The sequence below is a fragment of the Perissodus microlepis genome, chromosome 20, assembly GCF_051167445.1.
Source record: "Perissodus microlepis isolate ML-2025 ecotype Zambia chromosome 20, ASM5116744v1, whole genome shotgun sequence".
Taxonomy (NCBI): domain Eukaryota; kingdom Metazoa; phylum Chordata; class Actinopteri; order Cichliformes; family Cichlidae; genus Perissodus; species Perissodus microlepis.
Window position 1 is genome coordinate 30,197,663 of NC_140480.1, and position 23,691 is coordinate 30,221,353.

Sequence of the window (23,691 nt, forward strand, 5' to 3'; positions counted from 1 at the left end):
AAATAATAGGAGTTTACCATGTGTTTGAGGTTATAAGAAGAGGAGGAATGGCCTCTTTACACAGAACAGCCACACTGAGGACTGCTGATGTTTACTTCAACATTTGGAGGACCTGGAGAGTGTGAATGATAAAAGTTTCTTTAAAGGGTTTTCATCAGGCAGGTCAAATCACAGTGCTGCATTACTTTGCATTGTATCCTGCCTCTTTGTGTTAATTTTGCATTATCAAAAAGCTAAAATCAAATAGTCAATAACAATGACAACAGCTGAAAAGCAGCCCCTGCAAACAGAAGAAGATCGAAGCAGTTTTGGTTATTTTCCTCTGTCAGACAACAACTCAGCACATGTACACACCCACCTGCATTCAAAAATAGTCATTCTTACATAGATTCCACATAAGCTGTCTCCTCCCATTTTCATTCACAAAGAGAAGCGTGGTGGTGGGGGGTAGGGGGGCGGGGCTAATCTTTTTCCAAATTTGTATGAGTCACTGAAAGAGCACAACAGGCATGTGCCATGTGCTGCAGAGAATGCCACTTGTTTTCCAGCTACAGTGAAAAAAAAATCACTTAAAGTTTGACTGAAACTGTTCACCATACAGACGTTTTTCACTTAGGCGTCCTTTCAGTTTAGCTCTTCGCCATTTTGACTTCACAGTTTGATTTGTGTGTCTTGCAAATGAGCTAGAAACCAGATTTATGGGGGGGATCCTTCACCTTAAGAGGTTTTTTTTTCTCCTAGTTTCACTGTTAAATCTCCTAAAGTTTAGAACACAAAGACCCCTCAGCGCTGACCAGCCCACCCCGCAGATGGCCAGAGGATCAGAGACTGTCAGCACGCTTAAACGAGCCAAGAGTCGAGGTTCCAGCCCTGCGGGGAGGACAGAGCATGAATGGGGTATTTCCACCAACTTCTATAGCCCCCCGCTGGGCATTTGTAAAATGATTTGTGGCAAATTTGTTTAATCAATATGGATGCGGGGGAAGTCTAAAGTCTTTCTTTTGCCTTCTTTTCCTGCCTGTAAATGCATCATTGGTCACTACCTATGATGACGACAAGATTACTTTCTATTTATCTGTGCATGCATGTGTGTGTGTGTGTGCATGTAAATGCTAAATAGAAGCATACCTGAGAGAAAGCACTTATATATCAGTAGTTAACTGGATAGGGCAGGGATTCAAACAAGCAATACAAGTTTGAGTGCTTCATTGCAGAGAGTTTCTTTTTAAAACATCTATTGAATGTTTGTTCTGAAAGAAAAATCCACTTTCATGTGCTCTAGCTGAATTTTATCGTTTTCCCCTCCTTTTAAGTTGTATTTGTATGAATCAATAAAGTAATTAGTGTGATATGCTGCAAAGGTTGGAATGCAGCTTGAGAAAATTTTGTCAATAATTCGTGGAAAAAATAAATAAAACTGATGTCGAGAGCTTAATAAGCCCTGTTAATAATAAATCCTGTTTTTAGATTTGGGAGTTTTATTTATATTAGAAGTCACCAGCTTTGGGATCTTTTATGTGACTCTACTAAGCACAGTCATTAAAAAAAAAAGTGTCTCTTCTGTATTCGGTCTGCATGGTGTCTTTGCAGACACGCAGGTGGCTTCGATCCAATTCTTCCAAGGCTGCTGTCTAGAAATCAAAAGACAAAGGCACTATAGGGTTTTCTCCTTTCTATCCAGCTTTTAATTTACAGTGTTGCTTGTTAAAGAGTAACCCCACCCCTTTTCTCTCTATACTTCAAACAATTCCTTATATTACAGGAGAGAGTGAGGCTGTTTACATCCCTCGAATTCATTGTTTTTGCTAGAGGAAACATTAAAAAGTAATTGTACCATAAAATGTATACATTCAGTCTGAGAATAATAGATACCGTGACCTATGTCCTGCATTTTATCCTGGATCCTATGCAAAGTTATTATTCACAGCCCTTTTCAGATGCCTGTTACTGACTCTTCCTCTAAATTGTTTGCCATTATAAACCTTGCAAAGCTCATAAGACCATTTGTCACACACCTTTCAACTCCACTGACTCGAATGAATTCAGCACACTCTCCAAATGTTTCTTTTTTTTCAAACTTTCTATCTAAACTGTCACACCAGAGCTTACCACACCACAGCCCCTCCACAGATGTTGGCAGAATTCCTAATTTTATTCTCTTTCTCTCAGCCTGTCAGTTTTGAAAGGGGGAAGCAGGACAGAAAATAATCAGCAGAACATCCCATAAGTCTCTATGTGAGGGCGGCAGATGTGGGTGTGGAGGGGGGGAGTTGCCACTGGGCCTCCCCAAAGACCCATCTGACTATTGTTCAGCAGAAAAGCCATTTCTGTGGTTGCTATAACAACCATAATGCACTCTTATCCATGTTCCTGTGCAGTACTTGTGGTAGTATGAGATCTGATTTTTTTAAACTGTATTCACAAGAATGAGAATTAGCAGTCTTATTCAATTATTTTTTTTATTGTAATTTTTTAATCAGAGTGCTATTCAACATGTAAGCCTGCATGGGACAAGAGGAAGATACTTCTAATAAGTTTTTATGAGCACACAGTAATAAGAACTATGATATTTAGGCTGCTCGTCTTATAGGAAATGCGAATAGATTTTTTTTAAGTGCCCCCAAGTAAATACTATTGAATACAATAGGCAGAAGCCGAGGGGATAAACAGTTTCATTCAGTGCTCACAAAAAGCCGTCATTACATCTGGTACGTCAGGTCCACGGCTGTCTTTGTCTGCAGCCACTGTAAACCTCCACCCAGAGACTCAAAGCCCACCAGGTGTTTTAAAGTCTGTGGGCCACCACATTCACTGTCAAGTGCTATAGGCTGCCAGTTTCTTTTGTATTTAGAAAAGATTTACCCATTCGATTCCCAAGGGCCCTTTAGAGTGCTTTCAGCTGATGGTAAATCTACCACCTAGATTTGCATTTAATAAGTTACTTATTATTTTTTTTTAGATCTGGTTGCGTTGCCACTAGTAATGCAAAAATTAAAGGTTTATTCACAGATATTTAAAAAAAATTCCGTGTCTGACAATGTCAGCATTATGGCAACACTCAGTTTTGTCTTCTTACCATATTTAAGCAGTTTTAGGTTAATGTGATTTTATATGTTCAATAAGAAATTCCAGATAGACTTTCTGCTTTTTTGCAAAAACTGAGCATGTATGTCCGCATGATATCATTGCTGACACACAAAGACGTGTTACAGTCATTAATGTTTCATTGGCACCATACCATACATGTTCTCATCCCCCATGAACCAGCTGAGTTAGTTTTGTTCTTCAGGTGACACTGAAAACAATGTGATCTTCCAAAAGAACACAATAAGAGAAATGTTAGAATTAAATTATTTGTACATAGTTTGAGAGTGATTATTCATTAACTTAAATGAACATGTATAACCAAATTTGGATGGTGCGCTGTACTGCTGCATAACCATTATATTCTCATAAGCTAATTAGAAGTGCGAGAGGACTGATATCCTGCAGCCCCTCTGCTCACCACTTCCCACCCTGTAAATCTTTATGGCCCTGACCCAGATTGCATCTCAGATTTGAATGATTGGCCCCCTGTTGACTCACAGCTGGATGTGGACTGCCCAGCTCTCCCTATCTCTTTGTTTATTGTGTCGCAGATTCTTTAAGTTTGACCTCCTCATCCCCCAAACTATAATTCCTTTAGATAATCCCATGAAGATTTGTAAATTAAGAGTGCTTTATTGTAATGCTTTTCTCCCTGACATCTTTATTTTCTTAAACAGCGTCTTAAAAATTATACATCTGTGGTTGTGCATTAACTTCTTTAATGTGTAACTTCAGGTATCGAATCTTATTATTGCACAGATTTCTTTATTGTGGCTCTAACTAAAAAAAAACGAGAGTGAGAAGTGGACACAGTGGGGTTCTATTCATACAGTGAGCCCTTGTTTCCCCCAACACTCTATTGTTTATTGATGAAGGCAGTTGTCATAGTCATGCAATAACAAAAGCCTGACTATTGCTGTGTTTACATCTGCACAGGAACCACTGGGCAATTCTCCATTAAATTACAGCCATGTGTGGGCCACTGATCTCTCCCCTCACCCGCTAGCCCCTGTGCCACAGACACACACATTCACACAGATCCCACATTCAGAGTTGAGCTGGATATTAAACTGTTGCCATCACTGTAGACCAGGACTTAACAAATAAAACCAACACTGACTCATTTTGTGATGTCAGCGCCTGAAATTGTTTAAAATTGTGTGCCAAAACAGTTACTTCAGTTTGGGCAGAAACTACACCCGAAAGCTAAAATCAAAGAATTCACGACCAGAGTAGAAGTTGTTTGTGGAATGCTGTAGCACATAATCTCCTCAGGCCCCTACCCCCCATCCTCTCAGTCAGTGGTGTGAGACAAATAAGCACTCATCTCGCTATCTCTGAAGACACAGATCTAGTTTAAAGAGTCTTTTATACTTCCTGTTCCACCCAGGTGTCATAACAATTTCCGGTTAAACTCTTTACATGGAAACGCGTCTGTTAAATTTTAACATTTTATAATCAAGTACCCTCGATGAAATTGCTTTTTTTTATTTGAAATTTTATTTTAAATGATATATTTTATATATCCCAAAATAATTAAGACACCTCTTAGAAAAAAAAGCTAGACTCACACTCAGTGGCCCATGAAGAATGCAGAATGCACAAATAAGTAAACATTCTTTGTTTAAAAAGCTTAACTGCTTTTATTGCACTAAATGCACACAGATGGGTCCTGTTTCTCTGAAAGGTTCACATGTCCACTGGAAATGTCAGGTTTCCACACTGCAGGCTGCATGTTGGACCTGGACTGAACCTGGACTTAACTTCACATTTACGACAATGACAGAGAAAATTTTCCCCCTTCAGCAAACAAATGTCAAAAGAGCCTTTTAGCGTCCAGCTCTGCACGTACAACGTTCTGCACAGTGAAGGTCAAATTTCCAAGAAGGGTAACAAAACGTGCAGTCCATTTTTGAATAGAGAGACAAGTTGTTGTTGTTGTTTTTTTTTTAAAAAGAAAGAAATTAGTAGAGACAACCCATCTACATCTATGGAGAAAATTAGCCAGCAGGTTTATCTAATAGGCTCTACATAAACAGAAACATTCACCGGGAAAAACAATATTGGCACAGCCAGCAAACATCCAATGCCTTTCACCTCAGTGCCCTCAGCCTCTATTCTAGGCCGATGCTACCAAACAAAAGAACAAAATACACATGTTCATGAAAAGGAGGACATTGCAAAGGGTGTTTGCTGATCAATAACGAAAACAGTCGGACACTATAGTAATTGCAGAGAGCCACTATACTTGTATTTTCTAGATAATGCCATGTTTAGGTGATTGAAAATCAACAGTGGCAGGGAAAATGACTGTATAGTCTTAAGAAAAGGCACATTGATTGCCTTCAAGCAGCGCTCACGTTCTGATATGACAAATATGAAGGGGGAAATCACTGGACCTAAGTAACAAAAAAGGTCACCCAAACTGTTTTCATTTTCTTTTCCTACCCTCAGCGTTGCTTACCCTTTCCATGGGACTCAAGTCTTGCATGAAAAAAAAACTATTCCCCTTTGTCCTTTGTGTAAATTTAATGACGTTATTTATGACTACAAGGGAGGAAATGTTTTAAGGGGCACCTGAAGAAAGCCATCAAAGGATAAAATAATAAAACAGGATCTGGGAAATACACTCATAAGAAATCCTGATGTCAGTGAGCAAGAAGCTAGTCAACCATTAAAAGACTATTTGTGGTGTCCTGCTGGTGAGAAAACATCTAAAAGGGTCAGACAGCCTGGCATGGTGTTTTTTTAGGTCTTTACATAGAACAAAAATGCCATTTTTCCCTTTTGCTTCTCCAGTAGACAGTTAATTATTTGCAATCTAACACGTGTAATGTCTGTGATTTAATCAAGGAGCTCAGGAATGACACTCAAATGTCATCAAGAGTGTTGATGAGGGTCATGCCAAAGAGATTCATAGCTAATGATACTGCGTAGTAGCTTTTATGTGCTATGAGCCTTTAGGTTTTATCACAAGAATGCACAATTTTACAAAATAATATAACCTCTACCTTTTATTTTAGACTTGAATATATATATATATATATATATATATATATATATATATATATATATATATATATATATATATATATATATATATATATATATATATATATATATAGAAAAAAAGTCAAACATGGTGTGTTTTCTTCAAACTCTGCAAGCTTCTGTTTATATCACTTTATTTGACAGCAAGGAAGAGTAAAGCTTTTCCAGAAATAAAGCTAAAAAACAAATCTGCTTGTTTTGACAGCAGCACTGATTGTCACACTGAGGTGAAATAGCTCACCCTTCCCCGATTGGTCTGTGCCTTTCATCTTTTACTGAGTCCTAAAAAACACATGTTCAATTCACAATTCCTGAGCAAGTGTCAGGCTGTTATTGTTTGTCCGCTGCAAGGTCGTCGTAAAGCTCATCGAGTGACACATCTGAGAAACTTAAAGTCTCTCTATCCCACAGCACTCTCTTGTGAAAAGACAAGGAGGGGGTGAAAATTAGGCCAGGATATAGAAAATAATAACTCAGTAGTTACTGTCCTGAGGCTGTTTTCAAGCTGCCTTGTTGGCCGTTTATGAGACCTTCTGTCACCAGTGTAGATATACTATTGTCAGATACATGACCTGGTCAAGGACACAGTATTAGGTTTGCTTTCTGCGTTCGCTGCCTCTTCTACTGCCGTTTCTCTTTTCTCAAAAATTACATAACTGAAACTGAACAGTGCAAAATGATCACTATAGATTTCAGGCACCAACAAACGCGTGTAACCTCAACACAAGGCCATTGAATCTATATGTCTCGATGGTGTATTACATTATACAAAGCAAGAATGTGTGTCGAATAGAAAACAGTTTTTAGTTTAATTCACTGGTATATTTAATTATGATTATTTACTTATGGGACTTTTTTTTCCCAAGCAGTCAGCCATTTTTCCAAATTTTACAACTGTGCACAGTTTAAGTTGTATAGATTGAAGGTTGAAGAAGCAGCGTATTGAAGTATGGTTTCTTATTGGGGCTATAAACTGTCTAGACAACACTCCCCTCTTTTTCACCTTCAGCAAGTCCCCTAAAGGACATTTGTTTATTTGAATATAATGCCGTGTCTTTGTCTCACACTTATCAGCTGTGGCATTATATAACACTTACTGAGGCATTTTAGAGTGATAGAGAATGGTAGAAAGGCCAGTATCACCAAGAGTTACTGAAACTTTGCATACTCCTGTCTGTATGTCATTTAAATTATATTTTCTTAAATGAACATCAGCGCTTTCTCCTAGTATGAATCACTCTTTCATGGATGGAGCTACTTGTTAAAAGGAAAATCCAAATTAAAAATGTTTCCTGAACTTAGCAGGGTCAAAAACACGTTTTGTATAAATACAAAAAAAAGTTGAAAGGATACAGTGCAAGCTGATCTGATTTTCACATAGGAAGTTGCATGAAAACCAGCCTTAACTACAGTGTTGCGGTTTATACTTTTGTTTTTTGCTTTTCTTAAAACTTTAACATTCAAGCCTCAATCTATGAAGCATGAACACACTTGCCCTAACTTGCCTAATAGACTACAAGATCTGCATTTATGTGTCAATTGTGCTTCCACGAACAGTTTAATCCCTTTACAAGCTTTATATCTGTATGCCTGTTGCTTCTTTTCCTGTCAACATGCATAATTTTACCCAAAATACACTTTTGTCAAACTACAGTGACCTTCACTGTCCTCTATGAAAGCAACAGTTTAGTATGCCCTTGGTATACCAATTAATGTCTGCATGAGTTAATCTGCGAAAAAGACCTACAAATAGAACTCCAAGGTTACACTACAACCATATTCTGTTATTCCTATACTTTGCCCCACACACAGTCTGCAGCAAGACTGTGTGTTTCCACCGGAACATATAGCACCCTTTAGAAATCTGTGGGTGACTGCTGTTGTGTGGTGAGCTATAAACATGCAGGAGGTGATCACTGTGCTCTGCATTAATAAAGGTTCCCCCTTTGTAAATTCTCCTTTGTGATGTGTAGTGAACTTCCTGGAATGTTTTTTCGGCACACCGACTGTGCCAACAATGTGAATGCTAATGTGAAGCAGGACCAACAGAGTCATTCCAGCATCATCCTGATCCCATAACAGAACCCTTGTTTTTTTTCTTTATTTTGATTCCCCCCCCCCTGACAAAACAACATTATTATGGCGAGTACAGCAGCAGGAAATACAGTGACAGATTCAGCCTCTTTAATAAATAATACACCACTGCAAATGGTTAACCACTCACAGCAGTTAGGGACATCACCTAGCATCACAATAATTTATTGACCAGCTCCTTCAATGCAAAACCACACATTTTGAGCTATTTTGAAAAAAGAATTGCGTAGTGGGGGGGGCTTGACCGTTTGGCTTTCTCATTCATTCAAATATAACCAACAAGACGTTGTTTTCATTTCATGTTTGACTCTGTTTCCTGTTATGGCTCAACGGTATCCTTAGATGACTGTGTTCCCTCCATTAGTGTACATCTTTGAGACAAAACTGCTCTAACGTTTCATATTTAGGAGATCAACATTTACTAGTACACAATATTCTTTTTAAAAAAGATTAAAGGGAGGGGCACATATGTGCATGTACATGGTTATAGCCTATGTTTTGATGAGCATAAACTGACTTTCTGTAGAACTATTTTGCCATATTTCCCTGTAGGAACATCCTACTTAGCCTACAGTGATGCTATTGGATACAAAACGCTGTATGTAAAATATGTGGAGTTTCCTGGAAAGGGATGGCCAAAAACCCATAAACAATAAGTTCCTTTAATGAAAATAAATGGCATAAAGTAGGATCGGATCATTAAATTTCGCTGCTTTGAGTTTAAAGTCAAGGAAACAATATTTGGCTGAACTCTCGATCGCCTTTGTCTTTCTGTGGCAGGCAAAATATAGTTTTCCTGAACAAGGAAAAGTACTATAAGTTGGGTGTTATTAACCCTGCCTCCATCCAGAGCGCCATCCACTAGCATGGCTCCTCCCGCCCCCTTCTGGCACTCCGCTCCGCTCATCAATAGGGAGCGCATTTAAATAATGTGTGAGCGCTTGGATCAGAGCCAATCAGCTGTCAGGGGACCGTGATAAATCGCAATGCATTATTGATAATAATAATTACGTTGACATGCGCATTTCTACTTCAGGGGTTAATTTTCCGAGCCGAAGAATCTGTTGAAGAAGGGGAGGAAATTTGTCTGTAACTCTTTGCTCCTGATGGTCGCACCATGTCGCGGCGCAAGCAAGCCAAACCGCAGCACATCAACTCCGACGAGCCCGGATCGATGGAAAATGGTAAGTTTACGCAAAAAGATGTGCTTGTTGGCAAGAAAAGTTAACATGTAGGAATGACACAGTATCGACATTTTATTTAAAAGTGTGGAGGGGGGCTGCTTTTACATTGTCCTCCTCGCACTTTGACCTGTTGCTGTCCCTCTCAACTGACCGGGGCTAAAACTTCGGTCGAGAAGCGATACATTTAGAAATCAGGTGCTCCACGAGGGGCTCTTTTAAATTGAAACATTGTAAGCTTTCTGTCTCTCTTTTTTTGGTAAAGGCCGAAAAGCATCGTTTATTCTTGGCTCTGTTTTGTCTTGTTTCGTTGTTTATATTGACGATTTGATTCTAATGAATAAATTGAGGTTGTTTCGCGGACTAAATTAAAGACGGTAAAGTCCTTTGAACTTTTTGTTGATTCATTGAAGGGCACGTTGCTACATTTTGGATTGTTTACGCTTTTTTTTAATTTAGAATAATTACCTAATTTGGTCAGGATGCCTGTCGTGTGTAACTTTATTTCACGTATTGCCAGCTGGTTTTACTGTTAAATTTGAATCGGCTTTTTTAGATTTTGCGCAGTACCTTTGACTCTTTGTGCCGGATTCCCATAAGTATCGTTACAGTTTATTCTGCTGTAATTATAATTGTCCGTACTTTCTGCCCTTGCAATTAATAATTGTGTAATCTAGCGAGAGTTTATTTGCAAATCTGCGCCTCAGTTGGAAGTTTCAGACAAAGGTACCCAAAACTGTATGAAATATGACTCTGTAGTAAGCCGACCTAAAGGCAATAAATCCCCCAGTTTAATGCATGACTGTTTCCTTTCGTACATATGTGGAGAGGTGGGGGATGGAGCAGTGGCCTTTTTGTGGAGACTGGGTGGGGGTGCGTTTTGGTGTTGCCATAAGCAAACTTCAGCGCCGCTGTAGCCCCTCATAATTAGAAAACTTTTGATGACAAGTTTTCCCTTTTTTCATGAACTGTAGAGCATAAAATGCCAAAAGGTTATGCATGAATCTTATTCAGCTCGCATAAGCGGAACGGTTATCTCTGACCTCCTCATGTTGTCCACCAAAGGTGATCACAGGAGGCTCATGCGCCGTCAAGTGGCGAGCGAGTGTGCTGCGTCCTGTAGTTATCTAATGATGGATCCGCTCTGATAAGGACTTTTTTTTTTTTTTAGTTTTAAATGCTGCTAAGCTGCATCATGGGTGCTTTTCCAGCCGATGTTAACAGTGTTGCAGAGCCATAGTTAGCGCTTCCTCATGGATCAGAATGTAATGCTGTTTGCAAATTTTTCGTGACACCGCCTCAGTGCCGCCTGGTGAGCAATTAACAAGTCCAGCAGATTCCTTGGGCAAATGCAAACAGGTGGTCTACCCCCCATTCTTCCAGGCATTAGCATTTAACAATACACCCAGTTGTGAAATGGTCTCTTGGTTAGCACACAAATTAAAATGCTCACTTGGAGCACGAATCAATCTTTCAAAAGACTGAAAAATGCTTGGGAGGTTTTTTAATAAATGTAAAGCTGTCTTGTGTTTGAGCCATTCTCATTTATACAATATAAAACCTGCAGTTTAGAGAAATGGTTTATATTTGTTTACTGTGGAAATAAGATTGATCTTTAACTGGGGTTAGTTTAGTGTAAGGTGTTTCCTTTTTTTGGTGGGGGGGGTACTTTTTTTTTATTTTTTATTTTTATTTTTATTATTATTTTTTTTTCAGAATCTAACTTGAGTGTAACTTGATACTCAATCTGTAGCTCTTTGTTTCTGTGGACATTGTTCTAGGTAGCCAAAGATAAATGATTGCCCTCTACAGGCCCTTTGGACAATAGAGCAATTCACAATTTTTACAGCCTGGTGCAGTTACCTAGAGAGAGTGGACAAAACAGGGGGGGACCCTTTTAGATGTGATGGTGTGAGCCAGTGAATAAATACATTACACCAAATCAGCAAAATCTCAGATCTTGACAAATGAACAAAACATTGTAGCCTTTAATGTGTTACAGGAATTACATTATTTGATTTGACGAACATGGTTGTAATTGTATGAGAAGTATTCATGTAAATACTTTATTCTCTCATTGAAGGGATTCATCAAGGTGATTCCGCTGAGGAGATTGGAAATGAAGTAAAGAGGTTCAGAATGGATGAAACCAGAGTGTGCACCAAGTGCTGTGCTGAATTCTTCGACGAAGAAGAATTTCTTGAACATGAGAAAAATTGCACAAAAAGTCAGCAAGTGGTCATCATGAAAGATGGAGACGGCAGTGACGAGCCTGAGAAATATTCACAGGGTTCTTCTGAAGGCCTTGCCAGTGATCACGAAGACGGCCACTCCAGCAATCATTCTCCATCGCATGCCAACGCAGACCAGCTGGAGGAGGAGTCCAGTGCAAATGCAGATGATTCCAGACACCAGGATCGGGGAGAGATGTCTGCTAGTCCTGAGATGACTTTCCAACCCTCCCCGAAAAGGCAAGATTCAAATGTCACTCTTGAAACCATGGCTGACACTAAAGTGGCCGTTTCCCAAATTCCTTCAAACACTTCTCAGACTTCACAGGATGCCATGCAGGCCATTCCAGTAATCCTGGAACAGCTAGTGTGCCTCCAGCAGCAACAGCTACAGCAAATCCAGCTCACCGAACAGATCAGAATCCAAATAGCCATGATGGTCCCACAGAGTCTCCAATCATCAGTAGAGTCAACAATGGATCCTCTGAGAGCCCTTGGTGCACATCTCTCTCAGCAACTGTCTGCTGCAGCAGCACTGATAGGAAAAAGAACCGGCAGTCAGAGCCTTTCCATGGAGAAACTAAAGCAAGGTAAACTACCTCTACCCACTGGCATGTCTCCTGCTCTGAATGCAGGAATGGGCTCGATGACATCAAACACAGACCTTTTAAAGGGTGCTCCAGATCTAGCTGGACGTTTACCAGTACTCATGCCACAGTCTTCAAGTGTTCTGGGTTTCCCTAGCGTGTTCAGTGGAGTCCAGGCAGGGATCGATGCCTCCAAAAAAGTGAAGCCAAAGATGCTGAACATCCCACCGGAATCAAAGAGTGGGGACCCACTATACAAGCACAAGTGCAAATACTGTGGAAAGACTTTTGGCAATGACAGTGCCCTCCAGATTCATTTGCGTTCTCACACCGGGGAGAGGCCTTTCAAGTGTAACATCTGCGGAAACCGTTTCACAACCAAGGGAAACCTCAAAGTGCATTTCCAGCGGCATAAAGACAAATATCCTAACATCAGCATGAATCCTCATCCTGTACCCGAGCACCTTGACAATATTCCAACCAGCAGTGGGATTCCCTTTGGTATGTCCGTACCCATGGATGAGTCAAACATAACCGAAATGAAGCCTGTGCTAAGTCACCCAGCGGCTGTTTTCAGCCCATCATCCATGCCAGGGTTCAAAACATTTGATGGCTTTGGGGGTGATCCATTTTCCCAGAGACCCTCGCCATCAACAAGTAATGGCTCTCCAAATGTTTCGTCTGTGTATGGCCAAGACGCGGGCCTGGAGCCCAACCAGAAAGATGCTAAAGAGATGCTTGGAGCATTGCACCACATGAATGGTAATTCTCTCCTAGGGGAGCAAAGCTCTGGAACAGCAAAACTTCAGCAGATGGTGGATGGACTGGAGAAGAAGACCAGTGATCCCAATGAGTGTGTGATCTGCCATAGGGTACTGAGTTGTCAGAGCTCACTCAAAATGCATTATCGTACACACACTGGCGAAAGGCCGTACAAGTGCAAAATCTGTGGCCGCGCATTCACCACAAAGGGTAACCTCAAGGCTCATTATGGTGTGCACAGGGCTAGCACTCCTCTTAAAATGCAACACTCATGCCCAATCTGCCAGAAAAAGTTCACAAATGCAGTGGTTCTACAGCAGCACATTCGCATGCACATGGGTGGGCAGATCCCCAACACCCCCATGCCAGAAAACCAGTTTGAACCAGCAGAAGCAATTGTGCCTTCTCTCCCAGAAGAGAAGTCTATCGACGCCAACGGATTTGAAGCCAGCATGGAAGATCAAGAGCCAGAGCTGAACAAGACAGCAAATGACTCCTCCAGTTCCCTGCCATCTGCCGCTGAGGAGCAACCACAGAAGCTTGCAGCCCCTGCAATGTCCAGCCTAGATGTTTTGAAGAATCTCTCCAATGCTCTTGCACTGAAACGACAAAATAGCACTACTTCAGAAAGTGAAGGAACATCCAAAGAATCCCCACCAGCTCAGAGAGAGCAGGAGTATCAAAACGGCCGTAGTCCCTCCATCTCAGACTCGGCTGCGTCATTTCGCTCCTCTTCTCCAGTTAACAACATTAACGGCAAATCTCCTCAGCCTGCTCTTGATGAATTTCCCCAGAGCGGGTCAAAACCAGAGTCAGATGATGCTAAAGATGAGTCAAGTGGTGCACTTGACCTCACAGCTTCCAGCAGCTTCACCCCAAAAGCAATTAAGGAAGAGCCTGGCATGTCATTTTCAAATGGAGACTATGGTAAGTTTACAAGTTGAGTGAAGTGTTTTAGATGCTGTCATCTTGAATGTGTAGACCTAATCTTCAATCTTTCTGTATTAGTAGCTTCCAGTAACATGCCTTTCATGAGGATACCACCAACGTTGGCCAGTCTAGAGATGAAGATTCCCCCAGAGAATCCTCTGGGCCCTCACGGGTTGTTCAGCTCCCATGTGCCTCAGGGAACAGCCATGCCCTCCTCAGTCTCCCCTGCGCCACGACGATCAGCCAAACCACACGTGTGCCATGTCTGTGGCAAGAACTTCTCATCTGCCAGTGCCCTGCAGATCCATGAGCGCACACATACAGGGGAGAAGCCTTTCGCCTGCCACATTTGTGGCAGGGCTTTCACAACGAAGGGAAATCTAAAGGTGAGTCATCACTTGTCTGAGAAATGGTTAAATTAGGCATTAGAGTTCATGTATATAGATGATATACTGAAAAATAAGTGTTTTGGTTTTTTTTTTAAGGTTCATATTGGCACCCACATGTGGAACAACTCATCAAGGCGTGGCCAGCGTCTGTCCCTAGATAATCCCATGGCGTTGATTGCAATGACCCCAGATGCAAAGATGATGCCAGAAATGATGCAGGCCCCCAAAGAGCTGGTCGCTCCTCCGATGAACTTTGACCCATCTCTGTGGAACCAGTATGCGACTGCTGCCTTCAGTGGTGGCCTGACCATGAAGACCAACGAAATTTCTGTCATCCAGGGAGGTGGCATCCCACTCCCTGGGAGCCCTGCTGGTGGGCCCCTGATTGGCTCCACTGGAGGCCTCATGAAGATTGATGGATCCCACTCAGGCTTGCCTGCAACCGTGGCTGAAATTGAGAAAAATGGCTCAGACAGTGTGCCAAAATCACAGTTTCCACATTTCATGGAAGAGGGCAAAATAGCAGTTAATTAGTTTCCCTTTTCTTTCTTTTTTTATCCATCAGGTAATAAACACATTCTCTTTTGTGAATGTCTCTCTTCTTTATTGAGGTACAATCAATATTCTGAGAAATCCTTGTTGATTTGCTGTTAAATTGGTTAAAAATGTCCAATTAACTTTATTGCAGCTATTTTCCTCCTGATCTCAGTGATTCTTAAGTGTTATTACTAGTCAAATCTGTATAACTGCTAGGGATGCATCAATACAACAGCTTATTTTTTTGAAGGACATTGACAAAGAAGACTTGCTGATCTTTATGATTAATGTCTGTCTATTGTTGCATAAACTTCGATGGCATGATGAAGCGCTGAAAAAACTTTATTAATTTAGTTATAAAAAGATTTCTCTGGTTCCCTGGTACAGAAGGGGAGGAGAATGACAATATCCCAAGCACATGATTCCAGTTGGTGCATCCCTAAAAACTACTGTAGTTGTATTTTATTTCATGTAATTATATATGCGGGTATTTGTTTTCTTCTTTTTTTTCCCCCAGTGAGTTGTTTTGTTGTCTCTCCAGAAATTGAATGTATAACTTACTTGAAACTGCTTTAATTCAAGACTGTTTCCTTGATACTTTTGAAGGATTTTGACTTTAATAGGAAAATAACCTGAACGTGCCAGCCTGATGAGTCAGAAATAATGACGTATTTGACCACATGTGTCCATACTACTTCCCCTCCTGTTGTGTGCCATAGGTTACATGATATTGTACATATTTGTAGTGGTAAATGTTATTAGCTTGTCTGTAATTGAAGAGGCGTTCTGATCAGATTAATGTAATGGGCAATGCAAAAATCTCTCAAAGTGCAACAGTTCAGTCATAGCTGAATTTTTGTTGCACTGGCGCCAGGATACAGTAGTTAATAACTTGTACCCTTTTCCAAGTGCCTAGTCTGATTTCATGGCACCATCTGGTTGTAACAAAGGTCCTGTTTGACTTGAGATATTGTGTTGTGACGTGGCATGTATATCACATCTTTGTCAGCTTACTAAAATCATTTTTTTACACCCACGTAGTCCACTTCTACAACTACGGAGTAAAATTTTGTTGGCTGAGCTCTGAAGGCTATCCCATGCTTAATGTTCTCATGCCTGCACTTTATTTAAGGTTTTAGTTTCATTTACATTTTATAGATACATTTACGTCACTGCTTAATTGTACTGGCTAAAAGGGGAAGAGGTCAAGCCAACATTTGTATGTGTATTTCCTTCCTGTAACAAACAGCTGTTTACGGTAATATACAACTTGTAGCATGATTAATTTATTTATATTACACAGTGCTTGAGTTTAGGGGTAAGTTCTACCTCGCTTAGATTTTAGTTGTCCCCCACATGCCCCTTACACTCAATGCAATGCTCTGTACGTTTCTGGGTACATTGTTTAGTTTTTTTTTCCGATAATGCGATAAGATTTCTCACTCTCAACCTGCTGAGTTGAACAGTAATGAATGTATGTCTGACACTTTACACAACTCAGAATGGTCCAAGTGCTTTGTAGGTCCCTGCTGTACATTCCTTATTGATATGCATTTGCCAAGTTGTGCCTTTCTTTAGCAACCATGTCAGAAACTGCTTTCAAGTTGTCTCTACAGTTCAAGTAATGTTGAGCCAGTTTGATCTGTTTACAGTGTAAATATTTCTTTTTTTTTTTTTTTTTTTCCAAAGGTTTCCTTCACATAAATGTTTTCTGATTTTTGAAAAATAAAATCAGGGTGACTTTTTCAACATTCCTCCTGTCATTACTTCAAAGATCATCGAACTTTAGCGATGAAAATAAAATAAATAAATAAATTTTTAAAAAGCCTTAAGACTAGACAGCATTGTGCTAGCCACACCTCTAGGCTAATATTTATGGCTACACAGGCTTGTTTGAATGTACATAAAATCCCTTATTTACATAAATTCACCCTTCGATAACTACTGCAATTTTTATTTTCTTTTTTTTAAATTCTCATTACCCAACAGGAACTATTAATCCTTTGCCAGTTTGCATTCTCAACGAAAAACTATTTGCATCCCCAACTGAAGCATGCTGTCCAATCGTCCATTTTCGGTAAGCAGCACAGTGGCCTCTTCCTGAGGAATTTTGAAATGATCCATTAGTTTGCATAAGTCTTCCTATGGAATACAAAGTAGTTCCAGGCAAACAGAGTGAGCAGATATACAGAGAAACCTGTAATGCAAAAATACAGAATGGCAATCATAACCGTCAGATGTCTTTGTTGAGGAGAGTTGTTTGCATGTCAGCTCATTTTAATAGTACCTTTTATGCAATATCATTTTAGATTTTGTAAGGGCTAACAAAAAGATGGCTCTGTAGTGTTGTGGTTTACACATTCACCCTACCAAGCAAAAGCTCCCCAGTTTGAGGAGACACAAATCACTTTGGGGATGTGTCAGGAAGCACATCTAGTGTAAAAATCTGCCAAATCAAAACATGCAGAGCTACCTGCTGGGAAAAGCCTCGTGGTTAAGGAAGCAGCATTACAGACAACAAAAAGATACAAAGATAGTGCACTGTTTTATGCGTATATCTGAAACATGGTGCACGATAGATGCTTTCATAGTGGCTGCCTTTTCGCATCATTTTTTCAATCGACTCTTTCTCTGTCACAGGCTGAGGTCAAAGTTGTGGGATGCAAATTTAATTGCTGTAGGTTAAACTCATTATACAAATTTTACAATTTGCTACAGTCGTTTAAGTTTACCCTTTTGTCCTTGCTCAAGCCTTTTTAAATAAGCACTTTCACAGTCTTATGAGATCTCTTCTAATGTGCTCAAAAATGCCCCAATAGGCTGATGACTGGCCCATTTGACTGCATTACACTGGGCTGTGTTTTAATATTGGACGCCTGGATGGAAGGATGGATGGGTTCAATTCAGTTTTATTTACATAATGCCAAATCACAACAACAGATGCCTCGAGGTGGTTTTTATTGTAATAATACAGAGAAACACTTTTGACAGGAAGAAAACTCTTAGAACCAGGCTCAGGGAAAGGGAGCCTTCTGCCATAGATGGATGGATTGAGCGATATGTGTTAATCACATTACAGTCTATCAGATCACATCACTTTCTACTCAGATTGTTTGTTGGTATTTTGGAAAGATGCTGAAATTAGTGAAAAATAAATCAATACCACTCCTTTCCAGTCTTAAGAACCATGCTGAATAAAAATAGTGCTAGCAAATATGGGTCATAAAAACTGCACAAACCTGTGTTTGGAGAAAAGCCTTACTGTCACCAAACCATACCCCAACTGTAAAGCACAGTGGAGAGAACATCATGGTTTGGGGCTGCTTTGCTGCAGGCTTTGCGGTCATCAGGTAGCATTGAAATTAAAATGATAACATTTTATTTAACTTATAAACATTTATCAAGTAAAAGATATTGTACAGCTGAGTATCAGAGCAGCAGTCCTTGAGATGGTCCTATCAACAATGTCAGAAAAATGACAGAAATAATGAAAAAGGAAAAAGCAAGGGGTTGGAAGAGTTAATAATAAAGCCAATAATTTTTGATTAAAAAGAGAAGACTCCTCAGTCAAGGCAGTCCAGAAATACTGTATGAAATTCATCAGCTTGTCTATTTTAATGTCAAATAAAATCTATGACACTTAATTCAGCTATTTAAATTTTTTAGTGCCAAATTTCACTTGATAACTGTTTGCTAAAAAATTTTGTCTCTCTCGATTTTCTTTAAAAAAAATACTTTTTTTTTACTGTATTTATTTCTGATGTAATGTGTCCTGGATTTCCTGTACTCCTCACTGTGTCTCGTTCGTTTTTGGTCTTTCCTGTGCCACCCCATTGGAAAAAAAAATACTATTACTAGTACTATACTATTAAAACTAAAACACCTTATTTGAAAAAATAATACAATAAGTAATTATTAATGACATGAGTGTGGTATAGTACTCCAGTGGGAGATTGGTTTGCTTGGTGTAGCACTGTCCCAGCACTGCTTCCCTGCTGTCACTCAGGGAAGCCTCCGCCCAGCAGCTCCACAGCCAAGCGGACTCCTTCCAGCTTCCACTCGCGACAAGGGGCTGCAGGGATGACCGACAATATCCCTCTACAACCCGTGAGGCGACCGAAAAGACACGACAGTAAACACAGAAATGGGTAAGGGCGTTATACAGCTCGGTATTATCACTGTGAAGCCATTTGTTTACGTGCTTCGCTCGTCGCATCTCCTGCTGTCACTGTAGCGGTTAAAAGTGTTTACAGGAGCGCGTCGACATTGTCTCAGAAACCAGCTAAGCAGCTTTCTGGGTAAAATATAACAGTACGGAGGGAAACATAAGGACGAGCAGCCCGTAGATGTACTAATAAATATGATGTAGCTATTCATTGTAGCTTTGAAACGGCTAATGTTAGCCGGACACATCCTTGTTCCGGGGTTGCAGTAGCAAGTGCATTTAACGCCCATTGTCAATATTTGCTCGCCTGACATTAAGCTCAGGCTGTCTGCCCTGATTTAAATACATTCTGCCCCTAATTTTTACATACGGACGAAGTGATCCTCTGTAGTGTTATTTGACCACCACAAAAAGGGGCAGGCCTAAGAAATAATGATGGAGAAAGTGGAGAGACACAGTGCTGAAATGCTTCCAGCAGACTGATCAGGCTGCCATGGTGATGTCACCTCCTGTTATAAAGACTCAAGATCCTCGAACGAGCTATGATGTTGCAGAAATAAAGGCCTGCATATATACAAGGATGATGGGTGTATGATTTCTAGCTGGCAGTGTGATATATAGTGACCATTAGTGCAGCCAGTGCACTTTCTTTGCCTCCTACAGAGTGAGGCATGCCAAGGCCAGGGTTTATTTGTATAGCACACTTGAATAAGACATTTGAGGGCCTTGCATAAGTCTTTAATGATATCAAAGAAACACGTATAAGTTGGATTTGGTGTAATAAAGTAAAATGATTGAGGTTTTAGTTTCATTTGCTTTCTGTTTAACATTCACACACATTCCAGTGGATGCCGAAAACATTATACCTATCTGCTTCTCGTCGTTTATGAGCTCTGTGTTTTTGAGATTATGTTACATAAAGAGATTTTGTTGTTTTCCATTAACTAAATAATCTAGAGCATTTAAGCAAAGGAGGATCATGAGTATTTCTTTGTAAAGCTCCTTAGTAATTTTTTAAATTAAAGATATCAACAAACTAGTCGGTGCTGTGTCTCAGGAGGTCGAGTGGGCCTTTATATCAATATTTTAAAGTGATCTTTATAAAAACACTGATGGAGTGGGACAGTTCTGTATAAAGCACTTACACATTTAATTTGTATTAAAAATTTGGGATGTGTGGATTGTTTGTTTCCCCCATTTGTGAAAAAAGGTTAAAAAATAATATGAGAAAAAATAATTAATATAAGTCTTTCATCTCTTCATCACGCTATCTTTGAACTTTGTTCCGGCACATAGTTCATCCAGCACAACAGATAAACATGGCAGCCGACATCAGGAAAGGTCATCTCATTGCTGATAACAGTCCACATTTAGGTCCCATTTATTAGTGATTAAACAGCCACTCTAACGGTTGATGTAAATATAGAATTATACAGAAAGACTAAAAAGCATTAGAAAAATAATCAGTTGATATACAGTACTAACCTGTATTTTGATAACACGTACATGTAACACTCATTAACATAAGGGAGAACATTTTGAATATGTCAGCTTGGGTGTTTTAGCTACTTTTCACAGGTTAGCATAATGACTGCTCATTATATATGCCTGATACTACTCTAAACAGTTAATTAGGAACCACAGTATTGCATAACAAATACAATTTAAATTGTCTGGATGGGTGGGTTTGAATTGCCATTGCACCAAAGTCAGATTAATGGCCTGTGTTATGCTTTCCATGTTTATTCTTTCTATGTCTGCAAGTATGAGGGGGTCTACTTGGTTCCAAGTGACGTAAATTTCATCACTGCAGGGTTGTTGAATTATTGCTACGGCGCTATGATGTTTTTCTTTTAATTTGTCAGGTCTGGCAGACAGGATATTGTTGGCATCTAAGACTTGAGTCATCTGCCATAAAAGTCAAATATGTTGTTTACAGTTAGGTTCAATTATTAATCGCAAAGCCACTGAGCTGTTCGTTGGATTTTACGAAATGCTTTGTTTTCTTAGTCTGAAGGGAGTGACCAGCTTTTCCAAGATAAAGTTAATATTTATTTTTCACGGCATGATCTTTCCAGACACCTTTGGTCATGGGTCTGTAGCTCAGTGCAGTGTGCGCTGTGGGATTTGGCTACAATAAGCAACACATTAACAAGAAGATGTGAGAAGAAATTCATTAGGGTTACCTCAACGCAGCTCTCTCAGGGTGTGGAGAGTGAATTCAAATACTTCCCAAATATTAATTGTCTTTTCGTCACATAATAGTCTTTGTCTTTGCATCCTTACTACAGAATCAAACACTGGAATTAAATGTGAAGTGTTATTTGTGTCTTCCATCTCCTTCTCCTCTCAGGTGCTGCCCGTGGTCGAGATGCTGTGGCATGGGTGACTTCCGTCCCCGCACCGTGTGGCTCGGCCACCCAGAAAAAAGGGAGCAGAGGTACCCCAGGAATGTCATTAACAACCAGAAGTACAACTTCTTCACCTTCCTGCCTGGGGTTAGTGCCAGTCAAAGGTCACCGCTTCACCTGCCCTTTGTTTAACCCCCTGAAGCCGTCATCCAGCTCTTTCCTCCTGGTCATGATTCACTGTCTGTTTGATCGGCACATTTTCAGAGCATCATAGGATATGTCTGTCTTAATTGATATTTTTTAAATCCTCCCTGTTGGTTGCTTGTAATGTAAGTAAGCAAGGCATTGATGCTCATTTCAAATTATCCTGCTTCAGAGTATCAGGTTTGGTTTAGTTTGGCCTGGAGCTAGTAGTTATTTTTAGCATTGGTTGAAAAATGACAGTACTAATAAAAACACTAAATAGAGTAGGCTGTAATCTGGGTTCATCCACCATAACCAAGTGTGAGTATTTAATGTCATGTTTTGTTAATCAACCAAAAGTCACTTTTACAGGAGTAAGCAATAAAGAGAAGCAGAAAATAGTGAAGTTTTTGTTTTATAAAAACAGCTGACTATTAAGAAAGTGACCGAGTGATGCATCTCCAGATAAGATCAGGTCCTTATGAATGACAAGTGCTTTTTTTTAGTTCTTTAGTTTCCTATAAGAGTACTGTAGTCTGTCTTTATGCTCACACTAAACCTAACCCAAAACATTAGATGATACATGTGAGGATATGAGAGATGCACTGTTTGTGCTGTCTTAGCCCTGATATGCAGGACGGGCTTGTTTTGTGAATTCAATATTAATTACTTTATTCCGATTGCATCTAAGTAGTATAAAGAGATAATTTGCCATTTTTAAACAGTACAATGTTGCATATTCGAATGAATGAGAGATGCATCATAGTTTCAGCTACCAGCTGACCAGCGCCTGTGCAGCACCAGGTCTTATACAAGCACTTTCTTGATATTGCGTGACAGATGTGACTTTGGTTGGATATTGCATGGAAGGCAGTTACCGAGCTATGTGCCTTTGATTTTTGTATTTTCCCTAACTTATTTACATATGCATTTGTTTTCCAGGCATTCAGTTGTCTTAAGATCTTATTTTTGCTTATGGAGTCAGACGTTGAAAGTAGCTCAGATTTGTTTGTAAAGCAAAAGACAAGAGCAAAGCCTTTTTGCATTGCAAATCAAGATGCTTTTTATTTACTTTGGTTCATGTGAAGAACTTCTTTTCTCTAGATCATATTTAAAACATATTTGTTGCTCATGTGCTTTCCTCTTGGAGGAAAAGTTTTTCTGGTAGTAATCTCACACGCTGATGGTAATGAAACTGAGCAAAGCTGTAGTGTGTGTGTTGAATTTTAGACTGACGCTGGCAGATGAAAAGTAGCCATATGTGTTTGCACATTGCTCCATATCTGTTGGTTCATGAAAAGATTTGTACGCCTAACTGAAAAGTGTACTTCTTTAGTAAGGGTGCGTGAGATGCTTATATGAGCTGTGAAATTATACACCTATAGATGCTGCCAGATTTTCTGCAATGCTACGTCTGTGGTTGGTTTTTTCGAATATTGTGTGTAAATGTGGACAATGTTGCAGTTAATTGTGGTGTTTTTAGTTCTAGATTAACATCTTTTAACTTTGATTTTTAATTCACTCAAAAGGATACGATTGCAGTGTCAGATCATTTTCATTCTTTATTAATTTAGCGTGTTAACGTATTGCCAGTTAAACTGCTATTTTTGCCACTTTCAACTCTGTGTCGTTGCATTTTCTAAAAGGCAAGCCTTTAGCTGTTTCTACTGCATCTCCAGGCTGTTCTAGACATTCTCAGACAGAGGTAATATTCTTGTAATTACACAAACGGTCAGACATTCAATGCTTTTTAACCTGCCAGCTATGTGGAAAAGATCCAGGTGATGTCTGACTGTCCCAATTTATGGCAAAGGAAGACTACTGAAGATAATAGGCCAGCAAACTCACAGCTAGTGGTCTTCCTATGCTCTGGTATACTCAGATTGCATCGTCATCTCAACCAAGAGAGCATTTCCGTTAGAGAGAACAATGTCTTGCTGGGTGCTGCATGTCAGTAATAGTGAAAGATGAATCCAGCGTCCGTGACGTCACCTAATTGGTGGCGAGTCCACATTTTGAGGCCTTATTTTTAGTGTTTTGGATGCGCCCATTGTCGTTTTCTAAGGCTAAAAATCATCATGTTTGCATGAGGTGCTGCATTTGTAAACTGGATGAGTAAAAAGTACTGATGCAGATACCTGAT

The 23,691-nt window shown here is 39.8% G+C and overlaps 2 protein-coding genes across 3 annotated transcripts in view; both read left to right on the forward strand.

The window, feature by feature from the left end:
- Positions 1-6,281: 6,281 nt before the first annotated feature.
- sall4 (spalt-like transcription factor 4) lies at positions 6,282-16,598 on the forward strand. 2 transcript variants are annotated; one of them, XM_084917636.1, is made up of 4 exons: positions 6,282-9,416; positions 11,497-13,920; positions 14,002-14,309; positions 14,409-16,598. In XM_084917636.1, exons 1-4 carry the CDS (start codon positions 9,350-9,352, stop codon positions 14,844-14,846), a joined length of 3,237 nt encoding a protein of 1,078 aa, XP_084773762.1. In that variant the 5' UTR covers positions 6,282-9,349; the 3' UTR covers positions 14,847-16,598. The 2 variants fall into 2 exon arrangements, with proteins under 2 accessions (XP_084773762.1, XP_084773763.1); XM_084917637.1 differs by having other exon boundaries at positions 14,005-14,309.
- A 2,226-nt stretch (positions 16,599-18,824) lies between these two features.
- The window catches only part of atp9a (ATPase phospholipid transporting 9A), a 37,111-nt gene continuing 32,244 nt past the window's right edge, over positions 18,825-23,691 (forward strand). Inside the window, exons 1-2 of the mRNA XM_084916713.1 lie at positions 18,825-18,997; positions 21,368-21,512. Coding sequence (XP_084772839.1) covers positions 18,930-18,997; positions 21,368-21,512 — 213 coding nt within the window. The 5' untranslated portion in view covers positions 18,825-18,929. The remainder of the gene's footprint in view (positions 18,998-21,367; positions 21,513-23,691) is intronic.